This window comes from Cibotium barometz, chromosome 15 (assembly GCF_041138505.1).
Source record: "Cibotium barometz isolate CiBa-2024 chromosome 15, ASM4113850v1, whole genome shotgun sequence".
Lineage (NCBI taxonomy): Eukaryota > Viridiplantae > Streptophyta > Polypodiopsida > Cyatheales > Cibotiaceae > Cibotium > Cibotium barometz.
In genome coordinates, this window is record NC_141060.1 from 28,026,137 (window position 1) to 28,041,502 (window position 15,366).

A 15,366-nucleotide genomic window follows, 5' to 3' on the forward strand; every position below is an offset into this window, starting at 1 on the left:
TCTCAAATCATCCGCATCACACACATACTTGATTGACTGATAATCAGTCAATACCACAAACTTGGAGCCATATAAATAATGTCTCCAAACCTTGAGAGCATGAATCACAGCATAAAGCTCCTTCTCAAGAATTGGCCAACGAGATTGAGTGTCGTCTAGCTTTTTACTTTCAAAAGCAACAGGTCTACCATCTTGAAATAAAGCAGCCCCGATGGCATAGTCACTGGCATCAATTTCAAGAACATAAGGCCGACTAGGATCGAGTAATGCCAAGATAGGTGCTTCCTTGACTTTATCTTTCAAAAGAAAACCGAGAAAAGAACGACATTGTTTCATTGTTCGCGGTATAGGCCAGTCAAGAACCTTCTGAACTCGGTCATAGTCAATGCTCAATCCATCTCTAATGATCTTGTGTCCCAAGTAAATGATGTCTGTCATAAAAAACTCACATTTACTTAATTTAGCATATAGTCGATTCTGTCTTAAAATAGATAAGACAATCGTCAGGCGTCGAACATGATTCTCAAGAGTATGACTATATATCAAAATATCATCCAGGAACACCACCACAAATTTTTCCAAATGTTCACGAAAAAAATCGTTCATCATTTGATGGAAAGTGGCTAGAGCATTGGTTAACCCAAAAGGTAATACGAGAAACTCGTAATGGCCATACCTAGTCCGAAAGGCGGTGGTAAACCCAATGGCAGTTTCTTAGGAAATACATCTTGAAACGAATCAAGTATCTTCTGTAATTCTTTGCTTTCAAATACACTTAATTCATTGACATCCATAGAAGGTATGAGAAATGAAGAACGTGAAATCAATACACAGTGGAAAGCAGTATACAAAGAAGAATCCATTATATTTTCAAAATCAACTGTATTTACAAGAGGTCCTTGAGAGGGATGTATACAATCACCTAAAATACTATACTGGGTGTTCCTATGCTGAAAAGAAAAAATATGACTAGACCAATCTATCTGGACTTGAAGAGTCTTAAACCACTCAATCCCTAATAACAAGTCTACATGTTCTAGGTGCTTAATATAGCATTCCAGAGTATCTTTGTAGTCCTGAATCCGGATTGGTAGCATTTCCACCTTTTGATACCATACTTTCCGACCTGCAAGTAGGCGTGCCTCATAGGTATGATCGCTGGGTGACGTATCAAGACTCAATTTCTGCACAAGTTTATAGTTAACAAAGTTGTGTGAGCTGCCAGGGTCTAGAAGAATGTGGATTCTATGGCCATTCACTTCTCCATAAACTCGAAGAAGATCATGCAAGCCAAAAACTTTAGAGTTGAATAGACAATCAAAACATGTACTAGGGCGAGAAAGTACAGTAACTGACGTCATTGTCAAAGACAACTGGTTAGCTGCCTTTGGCTTGGGTCCTGCATTGGTCTTTGCACCCTTTTGCTTCAGGCACTCGTTACGCATGTGTCCTTTTTCTTCGCAGATAAAACAACGTCCCTCTTTCTTGAGCTGCAAAGCCTTAAGGAGTCGTTTCTTCTTCGCTGGTGTCGAACTTGAATTCTTCAAAGGTTGGTCCGAAGACTTTCCTTCACTCGTGTTAGCCATTGGTGCGGAGAACTTTCTTTTATGCTTGTTTCCCTGCTCGGTAACGGGTTTAGACTTGGAAGAGACCATTGTATCATCATATATACGAGCTGAATGAATGGCCTCGTCCAAAGTTTTGCATTTGTTATTTTTAACCTGTAACCCGTATGAGTCTGGTTAACCGGCTACGAAGAACCCCAAAAGAGTAGTGGGATCCATCTTTGTAGCTTTCATCTGCAAGTCCCTAAACTTCTGGAGGTAGACCTCATAAGTGAGGTGCTGCGAGGTCATGGTCAAAGCTGTAAACCGGGCAACACTATCATAATCATCCTCTTTCTTGAGGAATTCCTTCTTGAACACGTCTTCGAATTGTGCCCAAGTCGTTGGCTTAGGATTGAGTTCCTTCCACCAAAGCAAAGCTTTGCCTGAGAGGAAACCTGCTGCTAATTGGATCTTTTTTCCATCATCATATAGATGAAACTGAAAATGGTGGGGAAGCTTGGAGCTAGGCAGGCAGATTGACGAGCTGAGTTAGGGAAAGACTAATGAGCGGGCACCCAAGTATGGACGGGCGGGCGCTCAAGTGTGGACGCCCGATGACCGGCCAAGAGCCTATAAAAGGGTGGCCAAGATTAGTCATTAGTCATATAGAGTCTCCCGTGATTTGTGAGAGCTCGCCTGCAGGGCTGCCCACGCCTGCTGTACCACCTGCAGTACCCGCCTACCTGCAGCCCACGTGTACCTGCTGCTGTACCACCTGTAGTACCAGCTCATTTACTACCTTGTGTACCTGCTGTACCTGCTGGCTGCCCACGTATACCTGACCAGTACCTGTTGTACCTGCAACTGTTGGCTGCCCACGTGTACCTGCTGGTTGCCCATGTGTACCTGCTGATACACATTCAAGGCTATGGAGATCATGAGAACTTTCTTGTGGCGCCTTTGAATGGTTGTGATGTATTGCTTGGAAAGCCTTGGCATACACGCATTGATCGTGCAAGGCTTACAAGAGCAACAGGATCACATTCATGCATAAAGGCCGAGAGCATGTAATTGATGCTGGTGAAGAGGGTGATACCATTCCTCTTGTATCTCATGTACAAATTAAGAAAGTAATGAAAAAAGTGTTTTTGCGTACTTGATTTTTATACGGGATCATGTTGAGGAAAATATTGTGCATGTAAACACTCTTAGTAATGATAGGCTGAAATTTTTGCAAGAGTACAATGATTGTTTTGTCAATGAGTTACCAAATGAGTTGCCGCCCGTACCACCGGAAGATCATTGCATTGATCTTGTGCCGGGTAGCTCACCACCTAGTAGGCCAACCTATCGTGCATCCCAAAAAGAGAAGATCATGAAGCAAGTGAATGAGCTTCTTGAGAAGGTTTTGGTTCAGCCAAGCTCTTCCCCATATTGTCCGCCCGTCCTCTTGGTTCAAAAGAAGAATGGATCCTTTCGTATGTGTGTGGATTATAGCACTTTGAATAAGCTTACCATCAGGAATCGATTTCTGATTCCACGCATAGACGACATCCTTGACAAGTTGGATGGATCGGCATGCTTTAGCCGAATTGATCTCAAGAGTGGATATCATCTAGTGCGTGTAGTGCCTGAGAATGTACACAAAACTACTTTCAAGACAGCATTTGGGCTTTATGAGTATCTTTGGTCTTACAAATGCCCCGGCTATATTCAATAAAATGCTGAATCACATATTCCGTGGATATAGAAAATTTACAGGTGTCTTCTTTGATGACATCCTAGTCTTCTCGAAGACCAAAGAAGAGCATAGAGCTCATTTAGCTATTGTTTTTGAAGAACTCCGTAAGCATAAACTTTTCATAAATGCAAAGACGATTGAGTTTTTCTTGTCAGAGGTAAATTATCTTGGGCATATTGTGTCCAAAGATGGAGTGCGGATGGATCTTGGAAAGATTGATGCAAGGCGTCAGAGGCGTTTGGTACGAGGCGGGTATGGTACGCGCCTCAAAAGACTCGTATTTTTTAGCGACGTTAGAGGCGTCTGTTTATATATATATATAGTGAAAGTTGAGAGAGAGAGAGAGAGAGAGAGAGAGAGAGAGAGAGAGAGAGAGAGAGAGAGAGAGACTAGAGTGTGTATGTATGAGCCTTGAGGGAGGAAGAGAGAGAGTGTGTGCATGAGAGGGAGAGAGAGTGTGTGTGTGTGTGAAAGAAAGAAAGCTGTGCCAAAATGACCTATGAGACCAAAATAGTCCATCATCATCATCTGGATACATCATCAAGATTCAAGGGTACACAGTAAAATGAAATGAACCGGTAGAGTATAGAGAGAGCTCCAAAAGTGGGTATAAAAACATCATCATCCTAGTGTGTTTGAACTTTGGATCTTCAGAAAGACTTAAGGGAGGAAGGGAGAGAATGAGGGATTGAGAGAGTGTGTGTGAGAGGGGATGCCTTGGGCCCTTAAAGCCCCCGTCTAAAGACTCAAACCAGCAAAAAAAAAATATATGTGGACGCCTCGATCAGGCAATCATACGCCTCGAACGCCTCTAAACCGTTAGAGACACGCCTCGTAACAACTATGGATTGATGCAATTCAGAATTGACCCGAATTGAGTTCAGTTGTCATGTGCACAGTGGGGATTTGATAGTGGTATCAGAGCATACCTCGTGAACGAGCAAGTCGGTAGGTAGAGAAGATGAGGTCGAGGAAAGGTATGTGTTAAAAAGCTTGCTGTTTTTTCTGTGCATACTGCTGTTTTCAGAATAGTATGTGTTTTTTCTTCATCACAGAGACCCATGTTGATGGAGATGGTAGTCTTAGAAGGCTCGTTTGCTTTGCAACGAAGAGGAAGATGGCTTTGAACTATATAAACAGTTTCAGCAGTGAGAGAAACAGAGAACAAAAAAGCACGTTTGCTTTTCATTGAACGAGTGAGAGAGAGAGAGCGAAGAGAGATGCGAAGGGTTGAAACGTGGTGGCGTGCTGGACAACGTGCTAGAGGTCGTGTTGGCGCCACGTTTGTGGGCAGCGTTGTGGCGGGCGAGTACACAATCGGCCAAGAAAGCACATTCGCACACAAACGTGTGCAAGCCTTGTACGCAGGCGGACTTGTACGCAGGCAGGGAAGCAGGCGGCCAGGCCTGCATGACCAGGCGGCCAGGCCTGCCAAGCGAGGCGGCCAAGCCTGCGTAGCCAGCCAGGCAGCGCCCAGGCCAATCCTGCGTAGCCAGCCCAAGCCACGTGGCCTTGTGGCCAGATCTTCGTGAAGGTGGCGTAGGCCACTGCAGCCAGCAGGAAGGGCAGTGCAGGTTGACGTCAGGATTTTTAAGTTTTAAAAGACCCCTCCTCCAAGGTTTCAAAGTGTTTATTTTTTTTTAAGAGTATAGAATATATATATCCATATATATATATATTAATATATTTATTTATTTATTTATTTATTCGAGAAAAAAAAACGCAAAAGCAAAGCAAAAGCTAATTCTAGCTTTTGGAGATTTTTAGCTTTTGGGGCTATCTTTATAAACCCCTCAAGTGGGCTTCTTGCCACACATCTCTCAAGTTTTCAAGCTCTCAAGCTCTCAAGTTCACTCACACTTTTATTGTGCAAAGATCGAATTTTCTCTCCACGTACCCTCTTCACGATGTCGACCCAAGAATCGGAGTTGGAGCCCCTCGTGGAACGCGAAGGCTTGCCGGCTACGGAAGGTACCGATGCCGATCTTTTTGACGATTTTGTGTCAAAATCAGATTTCCAAGAGTTCAAAGTAGCTCTCGAAGCTTCTTCGACGGAACGTCAGGCACAAATCGCAGCCCAGATGCAAGCTTTGCAAAACTCTATTGTTCTATTGACCACTACCCTCTCTACTTTTTCGGGTATGGATACCTTGGCTTCTGCTTTAGGGCCAAGTTGCCAACATTACTCCGGAACCGTTTGGGGGCGAGCAAAAGCAACGCACCAAGGAGATCGTGGACACGTGGCTACATAAGTGGCAAGTTCACTTTCAGTTTCATCCATATGATGATGGAAAGAAGATCCACTTAGCAGTAAGTTTCCTGTCCGGCAAAGCTTTGCTTTGGTGGAAGGAACTCAACCCTAAGCCAACAACTTGGACACAATTCGAAGACGTCTTCAAGAAAGAATTCCTCGAGAAAGAGGATGATTATGATGTTGTTGCCCGGTTTTCAGCTTTGACCATGACCTCGCAGCACCTCACTTATGAGGTCTACCTCCAGAAGTTTCGTGACTTACAGATGAAAGCTACAAAGATGGATCCCACTACTCTTTTGGGGTTTTTCGTAGCTGGTTTACCAGACTCGCACACTTTTTATTGACCAAAGATGAAATGTAGAAGATTATGTTCTCAAGTGTCAGATTTGTCAGGCAAATAAAGCTGAACGCTTTAGACAGGCTGGCTTGTTGCATCCTTTGCAAATCTCGGGTAATAAATGGGAAAGTATTTCCATGGATTTTATTACCGGATTGCCAAGAACACATCAAGGCCACAATTCTATTTGGGTTGTGGTAGATCTCTTGACAAAAATGGCTAGATTTTTACCAACCCGGAAGACTATTACAGCTACGCAATTAGCATAGCAATTTATCGAGCAATTGTTTAGACTGTACGGGTTACCGCAAGACATAGTCAGTGATAGAGACTTTAAGTTTACGAGTGATTTTTGGAAACTTATTTTTGAGAAGTTGGAAACAACTTTGAATTTGAGTTCCTCTGATCATCCTCAATCTGATGGCCAGACTGAAAGAGTGAATCAGATTTTGGAGGATATGCTTCGAGCATATGTATCCAAAAGACAGAGTTCATGGGAGGATTATCTTCCTATGTTAGAATTTGCATACATGGTCTTGGAGCCTGGATCTAGTGCAAATGTGCACCTGCTTTACGCAGACGAGGCCGATAGCAATCTCGAGGCCCGCGAGGGCAGCTTCGTGGCGGTATGGGACGTCGCGAGGAGGAGATTGGTCGGTACGTCATCCTAGTTAGCTCAGCTCGTGGCTCGGTGGGGACAGCCAAGACTGTGGGCTCGCCCACGGCTGTCATGGTTGGGAGGTGAGTCAGGCCTGCACCCCCTTGTTGTTTGTTTGTTCGTTTGTTTGCAGGTTTCGAGTCTCGAACCAAGAACGATCACGAGGAGATCCGTGGGGATTTGACATCGGTGCATGAGATCCATAGCTTTCTTGGATTATGCTCTTATTACCGCAGGTTAATTCGGCACCTTGCATGGATTGCTTCTCCTTTGCATGATTTGACAAAGAAGAAGGCCACATTCAAATGGGATAATATAGAGAGGGATGCATTCCTCAAATTGAAAGATGCAACTACTCATGGTCCAGTGTTGATCATTTTGGGTTGGCAAAAGCCTTTTAGTGTGGAATGTGATGCATTCGGAAGTTAAATAGGAGCTGTCCTAAATCAAGAAGGACATGCCATGGCTTATGAGAGCCGTAGATTGCATGATGCAGAGCTATCTTTTGACATTTATGAGAAAGAGCTCTTGGCTGTAATTCACGCACTTACCAAATGGAAACATTACCTTCTTGGGACTGATTTCACTGTGAAAACAGATCACTAGAGTTTGAGGTATTTTCTTACCCAAACTAAGTTGTCAGAGAGGCATATGAGGATGGCCAATTTCCTCTCTATGTTTCATTTTTAGATCTTGCACACCCTAGGAAAGAAGAATGTAGTGGCAGATGCATTGTCACGAAAGCCGTATGTAGAAGCTATCTCGGTTGCCTCTCATGGGGACTTGTCTGCCATGTGTAATTTGTATCATACGAATGCCGACTTTGCCACTATTTGGGCTGATTTGATAGCTGGTCATGCACATGCCTCTTATGTGATCAAAGAGGGTTATCTCATGAAAGATAATTGCCTATGTGTGGTGTCTGACATGAGGCAAAAGGTTTTGGATAGTGCCATGCTCCTCCATATGCTGGTCATAGAGGCATAATGCCTACTACGCACATGATTGAGCGGTATTTCTTTTGGCCAGGTATGTGTAAGGACATAGAGGCACATGTACGTGCATGTATCACCTGTGAAAAGGTGAAATTTGATAGGCAAAAGGCACCAGGTTTGCTTCAGCCATTGCCTATTCCCATGCAGCCATAGGAAAGTATTACAATGGATTTTATTATGGACTTGCCACGGACCCAACAGGGTAATGATGCAATTTGGACAATTGTGGACAGGTTTAGCAAGCAAGCTCACTTTTTGCTGGTCAAAAAGACCATCAAAGCTGAGCATATGGTTAAAATATATCTTACACAAGTGTTCAAGCATCATGGAATGCCGAAGTCCATTGTGGGGGATAGAGATCCTAGGACTACAAGTCTCTTTTGGCACGCCTTATTTGATAACATGGGCACCAAATTGGACTTCTCATCAGCTTATCACCCTCAAACGGATGGGCAAAGTGAGACTGCAAATTTAGCCATGTTGGATCTCTTGAAATGTTATGTGGCAGATCAGAAGTCTTCTTGGGAGAAGTACTTACCGCTTGTGGAATTTGCATACAACACCACGGTGCATGCATCTACGGGAAAGGCCTCATTTGAGATTGTTAATGGTAAGGTGGTTTTGCCACCCATCCTTCACACAAAGAAAGAGATATTTGCAGCTGATGAGTATGTAGGAGACTTGGATATTACTTTAGCTCATGTGCGGACAGCCATTGCAAGGTCACAAGACAAGCATAGAAAGGATGACGACAAGCATAGAAGGAAATTGGATGTTAAAGAGAATGATTGGGTATTACTGAAATTTGAGAAAGCAAGACTTGCAAAGAGACCTAGCAAAGAGAGTGCATATCGTAAGCTTGCAACCAAGTACTATGGACCTATTCGAGTGATCGAAAAGATCAATGAAGTGGTTTTCAGATTGGCATTGCCTAGTCATTGGCACATACACAATGAGTTCCATGTGAGTCTCCTTCGCAAGTAAGTAGAGCCGGAGTCCAGTGAAACGGTCATTGAGGATCCACCGGAAGTGGATGAGCTTGAGGAGATCTTGCAGCCAAAGTAGATTATGTATCACAAGGAACGCAAGCTTGCTGCAGACAAAGTTGTCAGGCGTTACCGTGCGTGTGAAACTATCTGCTGACATGGTTACGTGGCATGTGACACGTGATAAGTATTGGTCATAAACCTAGCCTTAGGAATTAGCACTAATTTATAAGTGAGTGTGTACACACTTCATTAAGTTTTGGGCGACCAAAACTCGCTTATAGATTATGACCAGCCCGGTGTTCACACACACTGATATCCCGAGGTGGACAAAACCCAATGTCCACTGCCCAGACCTTATCCCTTTTGTACAAAGGGAGTAACCAGCCATGTGTCCATTCTAGCTTGCACCACATAGCATCTACATGACACCTAGAGTGGACAACTCACCACCTCACACTTCCCTCTCTCTCTAGAAGTAGGCGCTTAAGACCTCTTGGGCTGTATTTTCTGCACTTTCTCCTTCCCAACTCCATATCCAAGCTTGCTAGGGTGTTTCCCAAGTTTCCAAGAGTGTTTCGAGGTGCTATTCACTCTCCTATACGCTCCCAATGACTGAAATTCAGTAAAACAACTCTCTTGCTGTAATTTCTGGTCTTTTTGCTGAAAACCTTAATTTCAACCTTCCTTTCTCAAGTTGAACGATAGAGGAACCTTTCCCAGGGTTCCCTTCATCCTCTTGAAGACTTTTGTCGCGAAGAATTGCAACAAAACGAAGATTTCAACACTCCAAGTACTTCCATCGTGAAGACTTCTGCTGTCATCGACTCTACTTGGAATTGGTAAGCTTTGATGCTTAAATATGGAAGCAAGTAGCAGGAGGGAGGAACTAGATTCCAAGATCACATACCCTGTGTAGTGTTCTCTTGTCCTACGTGCTCTCTTGCAGATTGTTGCTACCATGTGTTGGTGGAACAACAGAGATCAGATGGTAGGGAACATGGGCACTTGAGAGGGTAGTGTGAGTTGCAAGTCTACACCGATAACCACTTTGTTTGCAATACTATATTCATATGCAGTGGTATGGAAATCTGGTCAGAAATGCCCATGACACTATGTACTTGATTCTCCCAAGATCAATATACTTTATTTGAGGGAGGGGCCGGCCGTTCCGGCTCAGTGTGTCTCTTGTCAATTCAGCAAATTACTTCTTGTATTGAGCATGTTGTTCATTAAATCTTGGTGTATTCAAGTGTATTGATTAGCATTGTGTTCAACCAAGTTACACCACCACTTCTTGGAGAACCAGATGAGTATGAGGATGATTCCCAATCTATTGTTCCAACTAGACAGCCTCAATGTGGAGGTTGTGCCCGAGGCTGGAGATGAGCCACAGCAGCAAAACAGGAGGCTCCGCATTCTGTTCGAGTACCAAAGTGGTTGTTAGACACCATTCGGGAGTCAGGTGTTACGTAGCTTCCCTCCGAGTGGACCACAGAGGATAGACCTCGAAGATCGCACAGAGTTCGTGATAAAAGTCAATTAGAGGAGCTGTTACATGTGAACTATGCTTTGATGTCTCATATCATTCGGGAAAAAGAGCCCACTTCTGTTAAGGAAGCTCTTTCCCGGGAGACTTGAAGGAAAGCCATGCAAGTGAAATTGGATGCCATGGAGAGAAATAACACTTGGGAGTTGTTTGAGGCCGTCCAGACTCCAAATGGTCAGTCATCCGTGTCAAGTGGGTCTTCAAGACCAAGTATACGTCGGATGGGTCGGTGGACAAGCACAAGGCCAGACTTGTGGCTAAGGACTATGCTCAATGACTTGGCATCGACTATGAGGAAACCTTTGCACCGACAACGAGGATGACCACGATTCGGACAATTCTTGCCTTGCCTCTTCTCACCAGTGGCACGTATATCATATGGATGTAAAATCTGTGTTCATTAATGGTGCCTTGCAGGAGGAGGTGTATGTTGAGTAACCTCCAGGCTTTGAGGTTCCGGGATCAAAGGGAATGGTTTACAGGTTACGGAAGACCTTGTATGGTCTTAAGCAGACTCCCAAGACTTGGAATCAGAAGATTGATTCCTTCTTTCTACAGACAAGCTTTCAAAGATCAGTTGCAGATCCTAACTTGTATCTCTTTCGAGAACATGGTTTGGTCACATTGATTATCCTTTATGTGGATGATCTCATTCTCGTTGGCGGTCATGTGGAGGACATAGTTGTGACGAAGGCTACCTTGTCAAAGGAGTTTGAGATGACCAACTTAGGCTTCCTCCATTTCTTTTTGGGATTGGAGATTTGACAGACCCAGAGGGGATTCTTTGTTTCTCAGCAACGGTATGTTCATGAGTTGCTGGAGACCTTTGGGATGGAGAACTGCAAGCCCGAATACCAAACTTACAGTTAATGATCCTTGTGAGCAGGTTGATACCTCTTTGTATCAAAAGCTTGTTGGTTCATTGATTTGGTTGCTGAACACCAGATTGGACTTGAGCTTTCCAGTGGGGCTATCGGGCTCATTCATGCAGACACCTTTGAAGCTCATTGGGATGCAGGATTGCGGATCTTGGGATCGCATATTCCATGGATACAAGAAATTTACAAGTGTTTTCTTTGATGACATCCTAGTCTTCTCCAAGACCGAAGAAGAGCATAGAGCTCATTTAGCTATTGTTTTTGAAGAACTCCGTAAGCATAAACTCTTCATAAATGCAAAGAGATAAATTACCTTGGGCATATTGTGTCCAAAGATGGAGTGCGGATGATTGATGCAATTCAGAATTAGCCCGAATTGAGTTCGGTGCATGAGATCCATAGCTTTCTTGGATTATGCTCTTATTTCGGCACTTTGCATGGATTGCTTCTCCTTTGCATGATTTGACAAAGAAGGCGGCCACATTCAAATGGACTAATGTAGAGAGGGATGCATTTCTCAAATTGAAAGATGCAACTACTCATGGTCCAGTGTTGATCATTCCGGGTTTGCAAAAGCCTTTAAGTGTGAAATGTGATGCATCCGGAAATTGCATAGGAGTTGTCCTAAATCAAGGAGGACATGCCGTGGCTTATGAGAGTTGTAGATTGCATGATGCAGAGCTATCTCTTGGCATTTATGAGAAAGAGCTCTTGGCTGTAATTCACACACTTACCATATGGAAACATTACCTTCTTGGGGCTGATTTCACTGTGAAAACAGATCACCAGAGTTTGAAGTATTTTCTTACCCAAACTAAGTTGTCAGAGAAGCATATGAGGATGGCCAATTTCCTCTCTATGTTTCATTTTCAGATCTTACACACCCCAGGAAAGAAGAATGTAGTCACTAGTGGCAGATGCATTGTCACGAAAGCCTTATGTAACAGCTATCTCGGTTGCCTCTCATGGGGACTTGTCTGCCATGTGTGATTTGTATCATACGGATGCTGATTTTGCCACTGATTTGATGGCTGGTCATGCACATGCCTCTTATGTGATCAAAGAGGGTTATCTCATGAAAGATAATTGCCTATGTGTGGTGTCTGACATGAGGCAAAAGGTTTTGGATAAGTGCCATGCTCCTCCATATGCTAGTCATAGAGGCATAATGGGGGCAAGCATAAAATGCAGTTATAATGCCAAACTGCCTGGAAAAGCCCTCCGACTCCTTCTAACTGCTTTGGGTAAAATACCTAGCTTTAAAGTGGGCTGTTTACTGCCCCGAAAGGTTTCTAGAATCTAAACACAGCCAAAAACCGGGGATTAAGCATATACACATGCTGTGCATGTGACATCATTGCTGGCTTAAAGAGTTATGCAAGCTTTTGGAGAGGTTACATGGACTGTTTGCCTTAGAGAAGAGCTACATGTGTCAAGGCCCATGCTTTTGGTCATAGGGGTCATTTTTCCCTCCACCCCTGCCAAAGTTCCAATGCTAGTCCTCTAAATAAGGGGACCCAATGTCTTGTCACTGGAGGCCCCAATATCGTTTCCTTACAGAGTTTCTGAGCTGGTGTTGAGACTCTAACCTGCTGCTAATTCTGCTCACAAGTGGAAGGCCTTTCTGCACTAGGTCTGACATGGTCATCCAGCCCCACTAAACTCAACTCATAAGCACGCCAACTTTGGAAATAACCTCCACTGACAAGAACACGTCTCTTTAAACAACATGAATTACTTATACAGTCGATGTCCACTACTCACAAGAAGAACTGGTACAGTTAGTAGTAATCACTGGCTAGAGCAATCACCTTAGTAACGGCCAAAAAAAAAAAAAATTTTAAGGGTTTAAGGTGGTGTTAAGACAAACAAACGTGTTGAATTACAACATGTGTTAACACACTAGATTGTGACTGTCACCAAGCTCACATAGTTCATCTTTTGATAGGCATTTCTACTTCTGTTTAGAATCCACTCTACAATGGAACTGCTACTATAACTCACTGTCTGGACCACCAAGCTGAGTGACAGCCTCCACAAAGCGCTCATGCAAATCCGAGGTCCATCGCAATCGCTGCTTGGTAGATGCTGCTGCTACCCTGGCGGCAATGTCCCCTCCGTCATTGCTCATAGCCATGCTAGATCCAGGAGAAAACCGTTGATCTGGCAGCCCGGGGCTTCTGTGGTGCACGAGACTCGTGGTGGAAAACTTCTTGGCCTGATACATTTTAGGGTTTGGATGTCCAACAGGTTCCTGCAAGTTGAAACCAGGTGAGCATGTACTAGAAAACCCTAGAATATGTCTTTAGCAATCTGATCAGCTGCAAGTTCAGATCAGATAAGGAAAGAAACCCACAGAAAAACCCTAAAACAGGTTTTCAAGCATTTGAACACCCTAACACAGAAAAACATAAAATGCAGCAAGATAGGCTAAAAATGGCTTCTAGGATTTGTACAGAAGAATGGCACAAACCCAGAAAACTACCTGGGTCCTAGGCAGATCAAAACAGACATGAAAAAACAATGAACTCGTCCTCAAAAATTGAAAACATGGAAAGAAAGCAGTCGTACATCCGGGCTTACCGATTGAATTGTGCAGAGATAAAGAGCTTGTTGTTGAGCGAGCGGTTACAAAGTGCATAGTACAGGCGAGCAGACCCTTTGCTGCGACCCTTCCACCTCACATGATGATCGGATACAGAGATTCATTGAGTAAAGCGATTTGAGCGTTTCGATGGCACTCTGATTTCTTGAATTAATTGAACGTAAGGCTTGAACTGAAGATGGATAAGCAACTTCTTGTCATTAGTGGCGCCTCACAAAAGCACTTGATAACCCCTTTCACACCTACCCTCTAAATGTCTTCCCATTGAAGCATACACATGTTCAAGATTTATGGTCCAAGGTCTTGCTCCATTGAGCGCTAGACAAGCGTGTGTGCACGGTGGTATTGCATGGGTTGCAGTGATGCTCATCTGAGTATGTGGGCTATGTATGGGTAGGTGAAATACTTTTAAATGTCTGGGCAATAACAATAGGATTGTGGGTGTTGGTCAAGTGTCCTAATGATAATTTGAGTGCATGGTTCGTGTGTGTGTGTGTGTGTGAGTGTACATGTGTATGTGTGTGCATCGTGTGCATGTCTACATGTGCATGTGGTAGTTTGGGATGGGGGGATGCTTAAGAAAAGAAACACTTGCGAACACGGTTGTAGTGGAATGGTTAAAGCAAACGAAATCCCAGCCAACGGTGCGGGTTCGATCCGTGCTCTCTACGGTGTTGCGCATCCATGTAACCGAAGTTGGGTGTGTGAGTAGTGTATATAAAAACCGGTGATTCTTGCCAAAATTTTAAAAAGAAAAGAAACACTTATGTTATAAACTTTGATTACTCAAGTCTCCACGGGGTTTGAGATTTCGCCACCCCATCTTTGCCTAAGCAGTTTGATAACTTAACACATCCTCAAAAGGATATTTGAAAGAGAAGAGGAGTGTGTGTATAGTAATTCAAGATTAAGTGGTCTCATAATACGCTGGACTTTAATGTAAGTTCTCCAATTATGGCTGTATTATTTCTTATGGAGCCATTTACAAAAATGCAAGGTAGGGTACTATTTACTCAATTCCTCAATATGATTATTATGCATCCAAATAAAATATCAATGTTTTTACATTTGATTGTTCAAGCTTTGATGAGGTTCAAGATTTTGCCGCTTTATCTCGCCAAGCTTCGATTATTGTGCATCTAAATAGAATATATGTGTTGTTACATTTGATTGTTCAAGCTTTGATGAGCTTCAAGATTTTGTTGCTTTATCTCGCCAAAGCAATTTGATAGCTTAACAAATCATCAAAAACATGTGTGAGTGATAAGATGGGTGTATAAGTTTCAAGCGCTAGGGTGTTGAATAAGAGCTTAGTTTTCTAACATAAAATGAATGGGAAGAACAGTGCTGTTATAAAATTTTGCATTCAGTCATCAAATGGGGGTTAGAGATTCCCACCTAAGCCTTGAAAGGGGGTTAATTTGAACTCTTAAAATATTCCAATTTTTTGCGATATTGACAAGTGTAGAGATGTGATGAAGTCCTTTGCAATGCTCGAAAGTGTTTCCCTTTAGTGAAATGTAGAGACATTTGGCCACACTTAATGGAGTCTTCTACAAATATAATATTCTCTCATTGACACAAATCAATATTAAATGTTTTAGGATTTTAAAAAACAACAATAATAAGTGGTTTTACAATACACTAGAATTCAATGTAAGTATTAAATCTACTCCATATCCTACCATCTACATATATGGAGGGGTAGATACTAGTCAATAAAATTCTTAGTGTGGTTATTATACCTTGATTATTAAAAGTGTTCCAAATTCTTGCTGTGGTTATTATACCTTGATTATTAAAAGTGTTCCAAATT

General features: G+C 43.0%; 1 protein-coding gene across 1 annotated transcript in view; it reads right to left on the bottom strand.

The window, feature by feature from the left end:
* The window catches only part of LOC147631131 (myb family transcription factor PHL7-like), a 30,302-nt gene extending 16,403 nt beyond the window's left edge, over positions 1–13,899 (bottom strand). The window contains exons 1-2 of the mRNA XM_086809479.1: positions 13,529–13,899; positions 12,950–13,199 (exon numbers count right to left, since the gene is read on the bottom strand). Of these exons, the coding sequence (XP_086665605.1) occupies positions 12,950–13,172 (223 nt within the window). The 5' untranslated portion in view covers positions 13,173–13,199; positions 13,529–13,899. The remainder of the gene's footprint in view (positions 1–12,949; positions 13,200–13,528) is intronic.
* Positions 13,900–15,366: the final 1,467 nt, after the last annotated feature.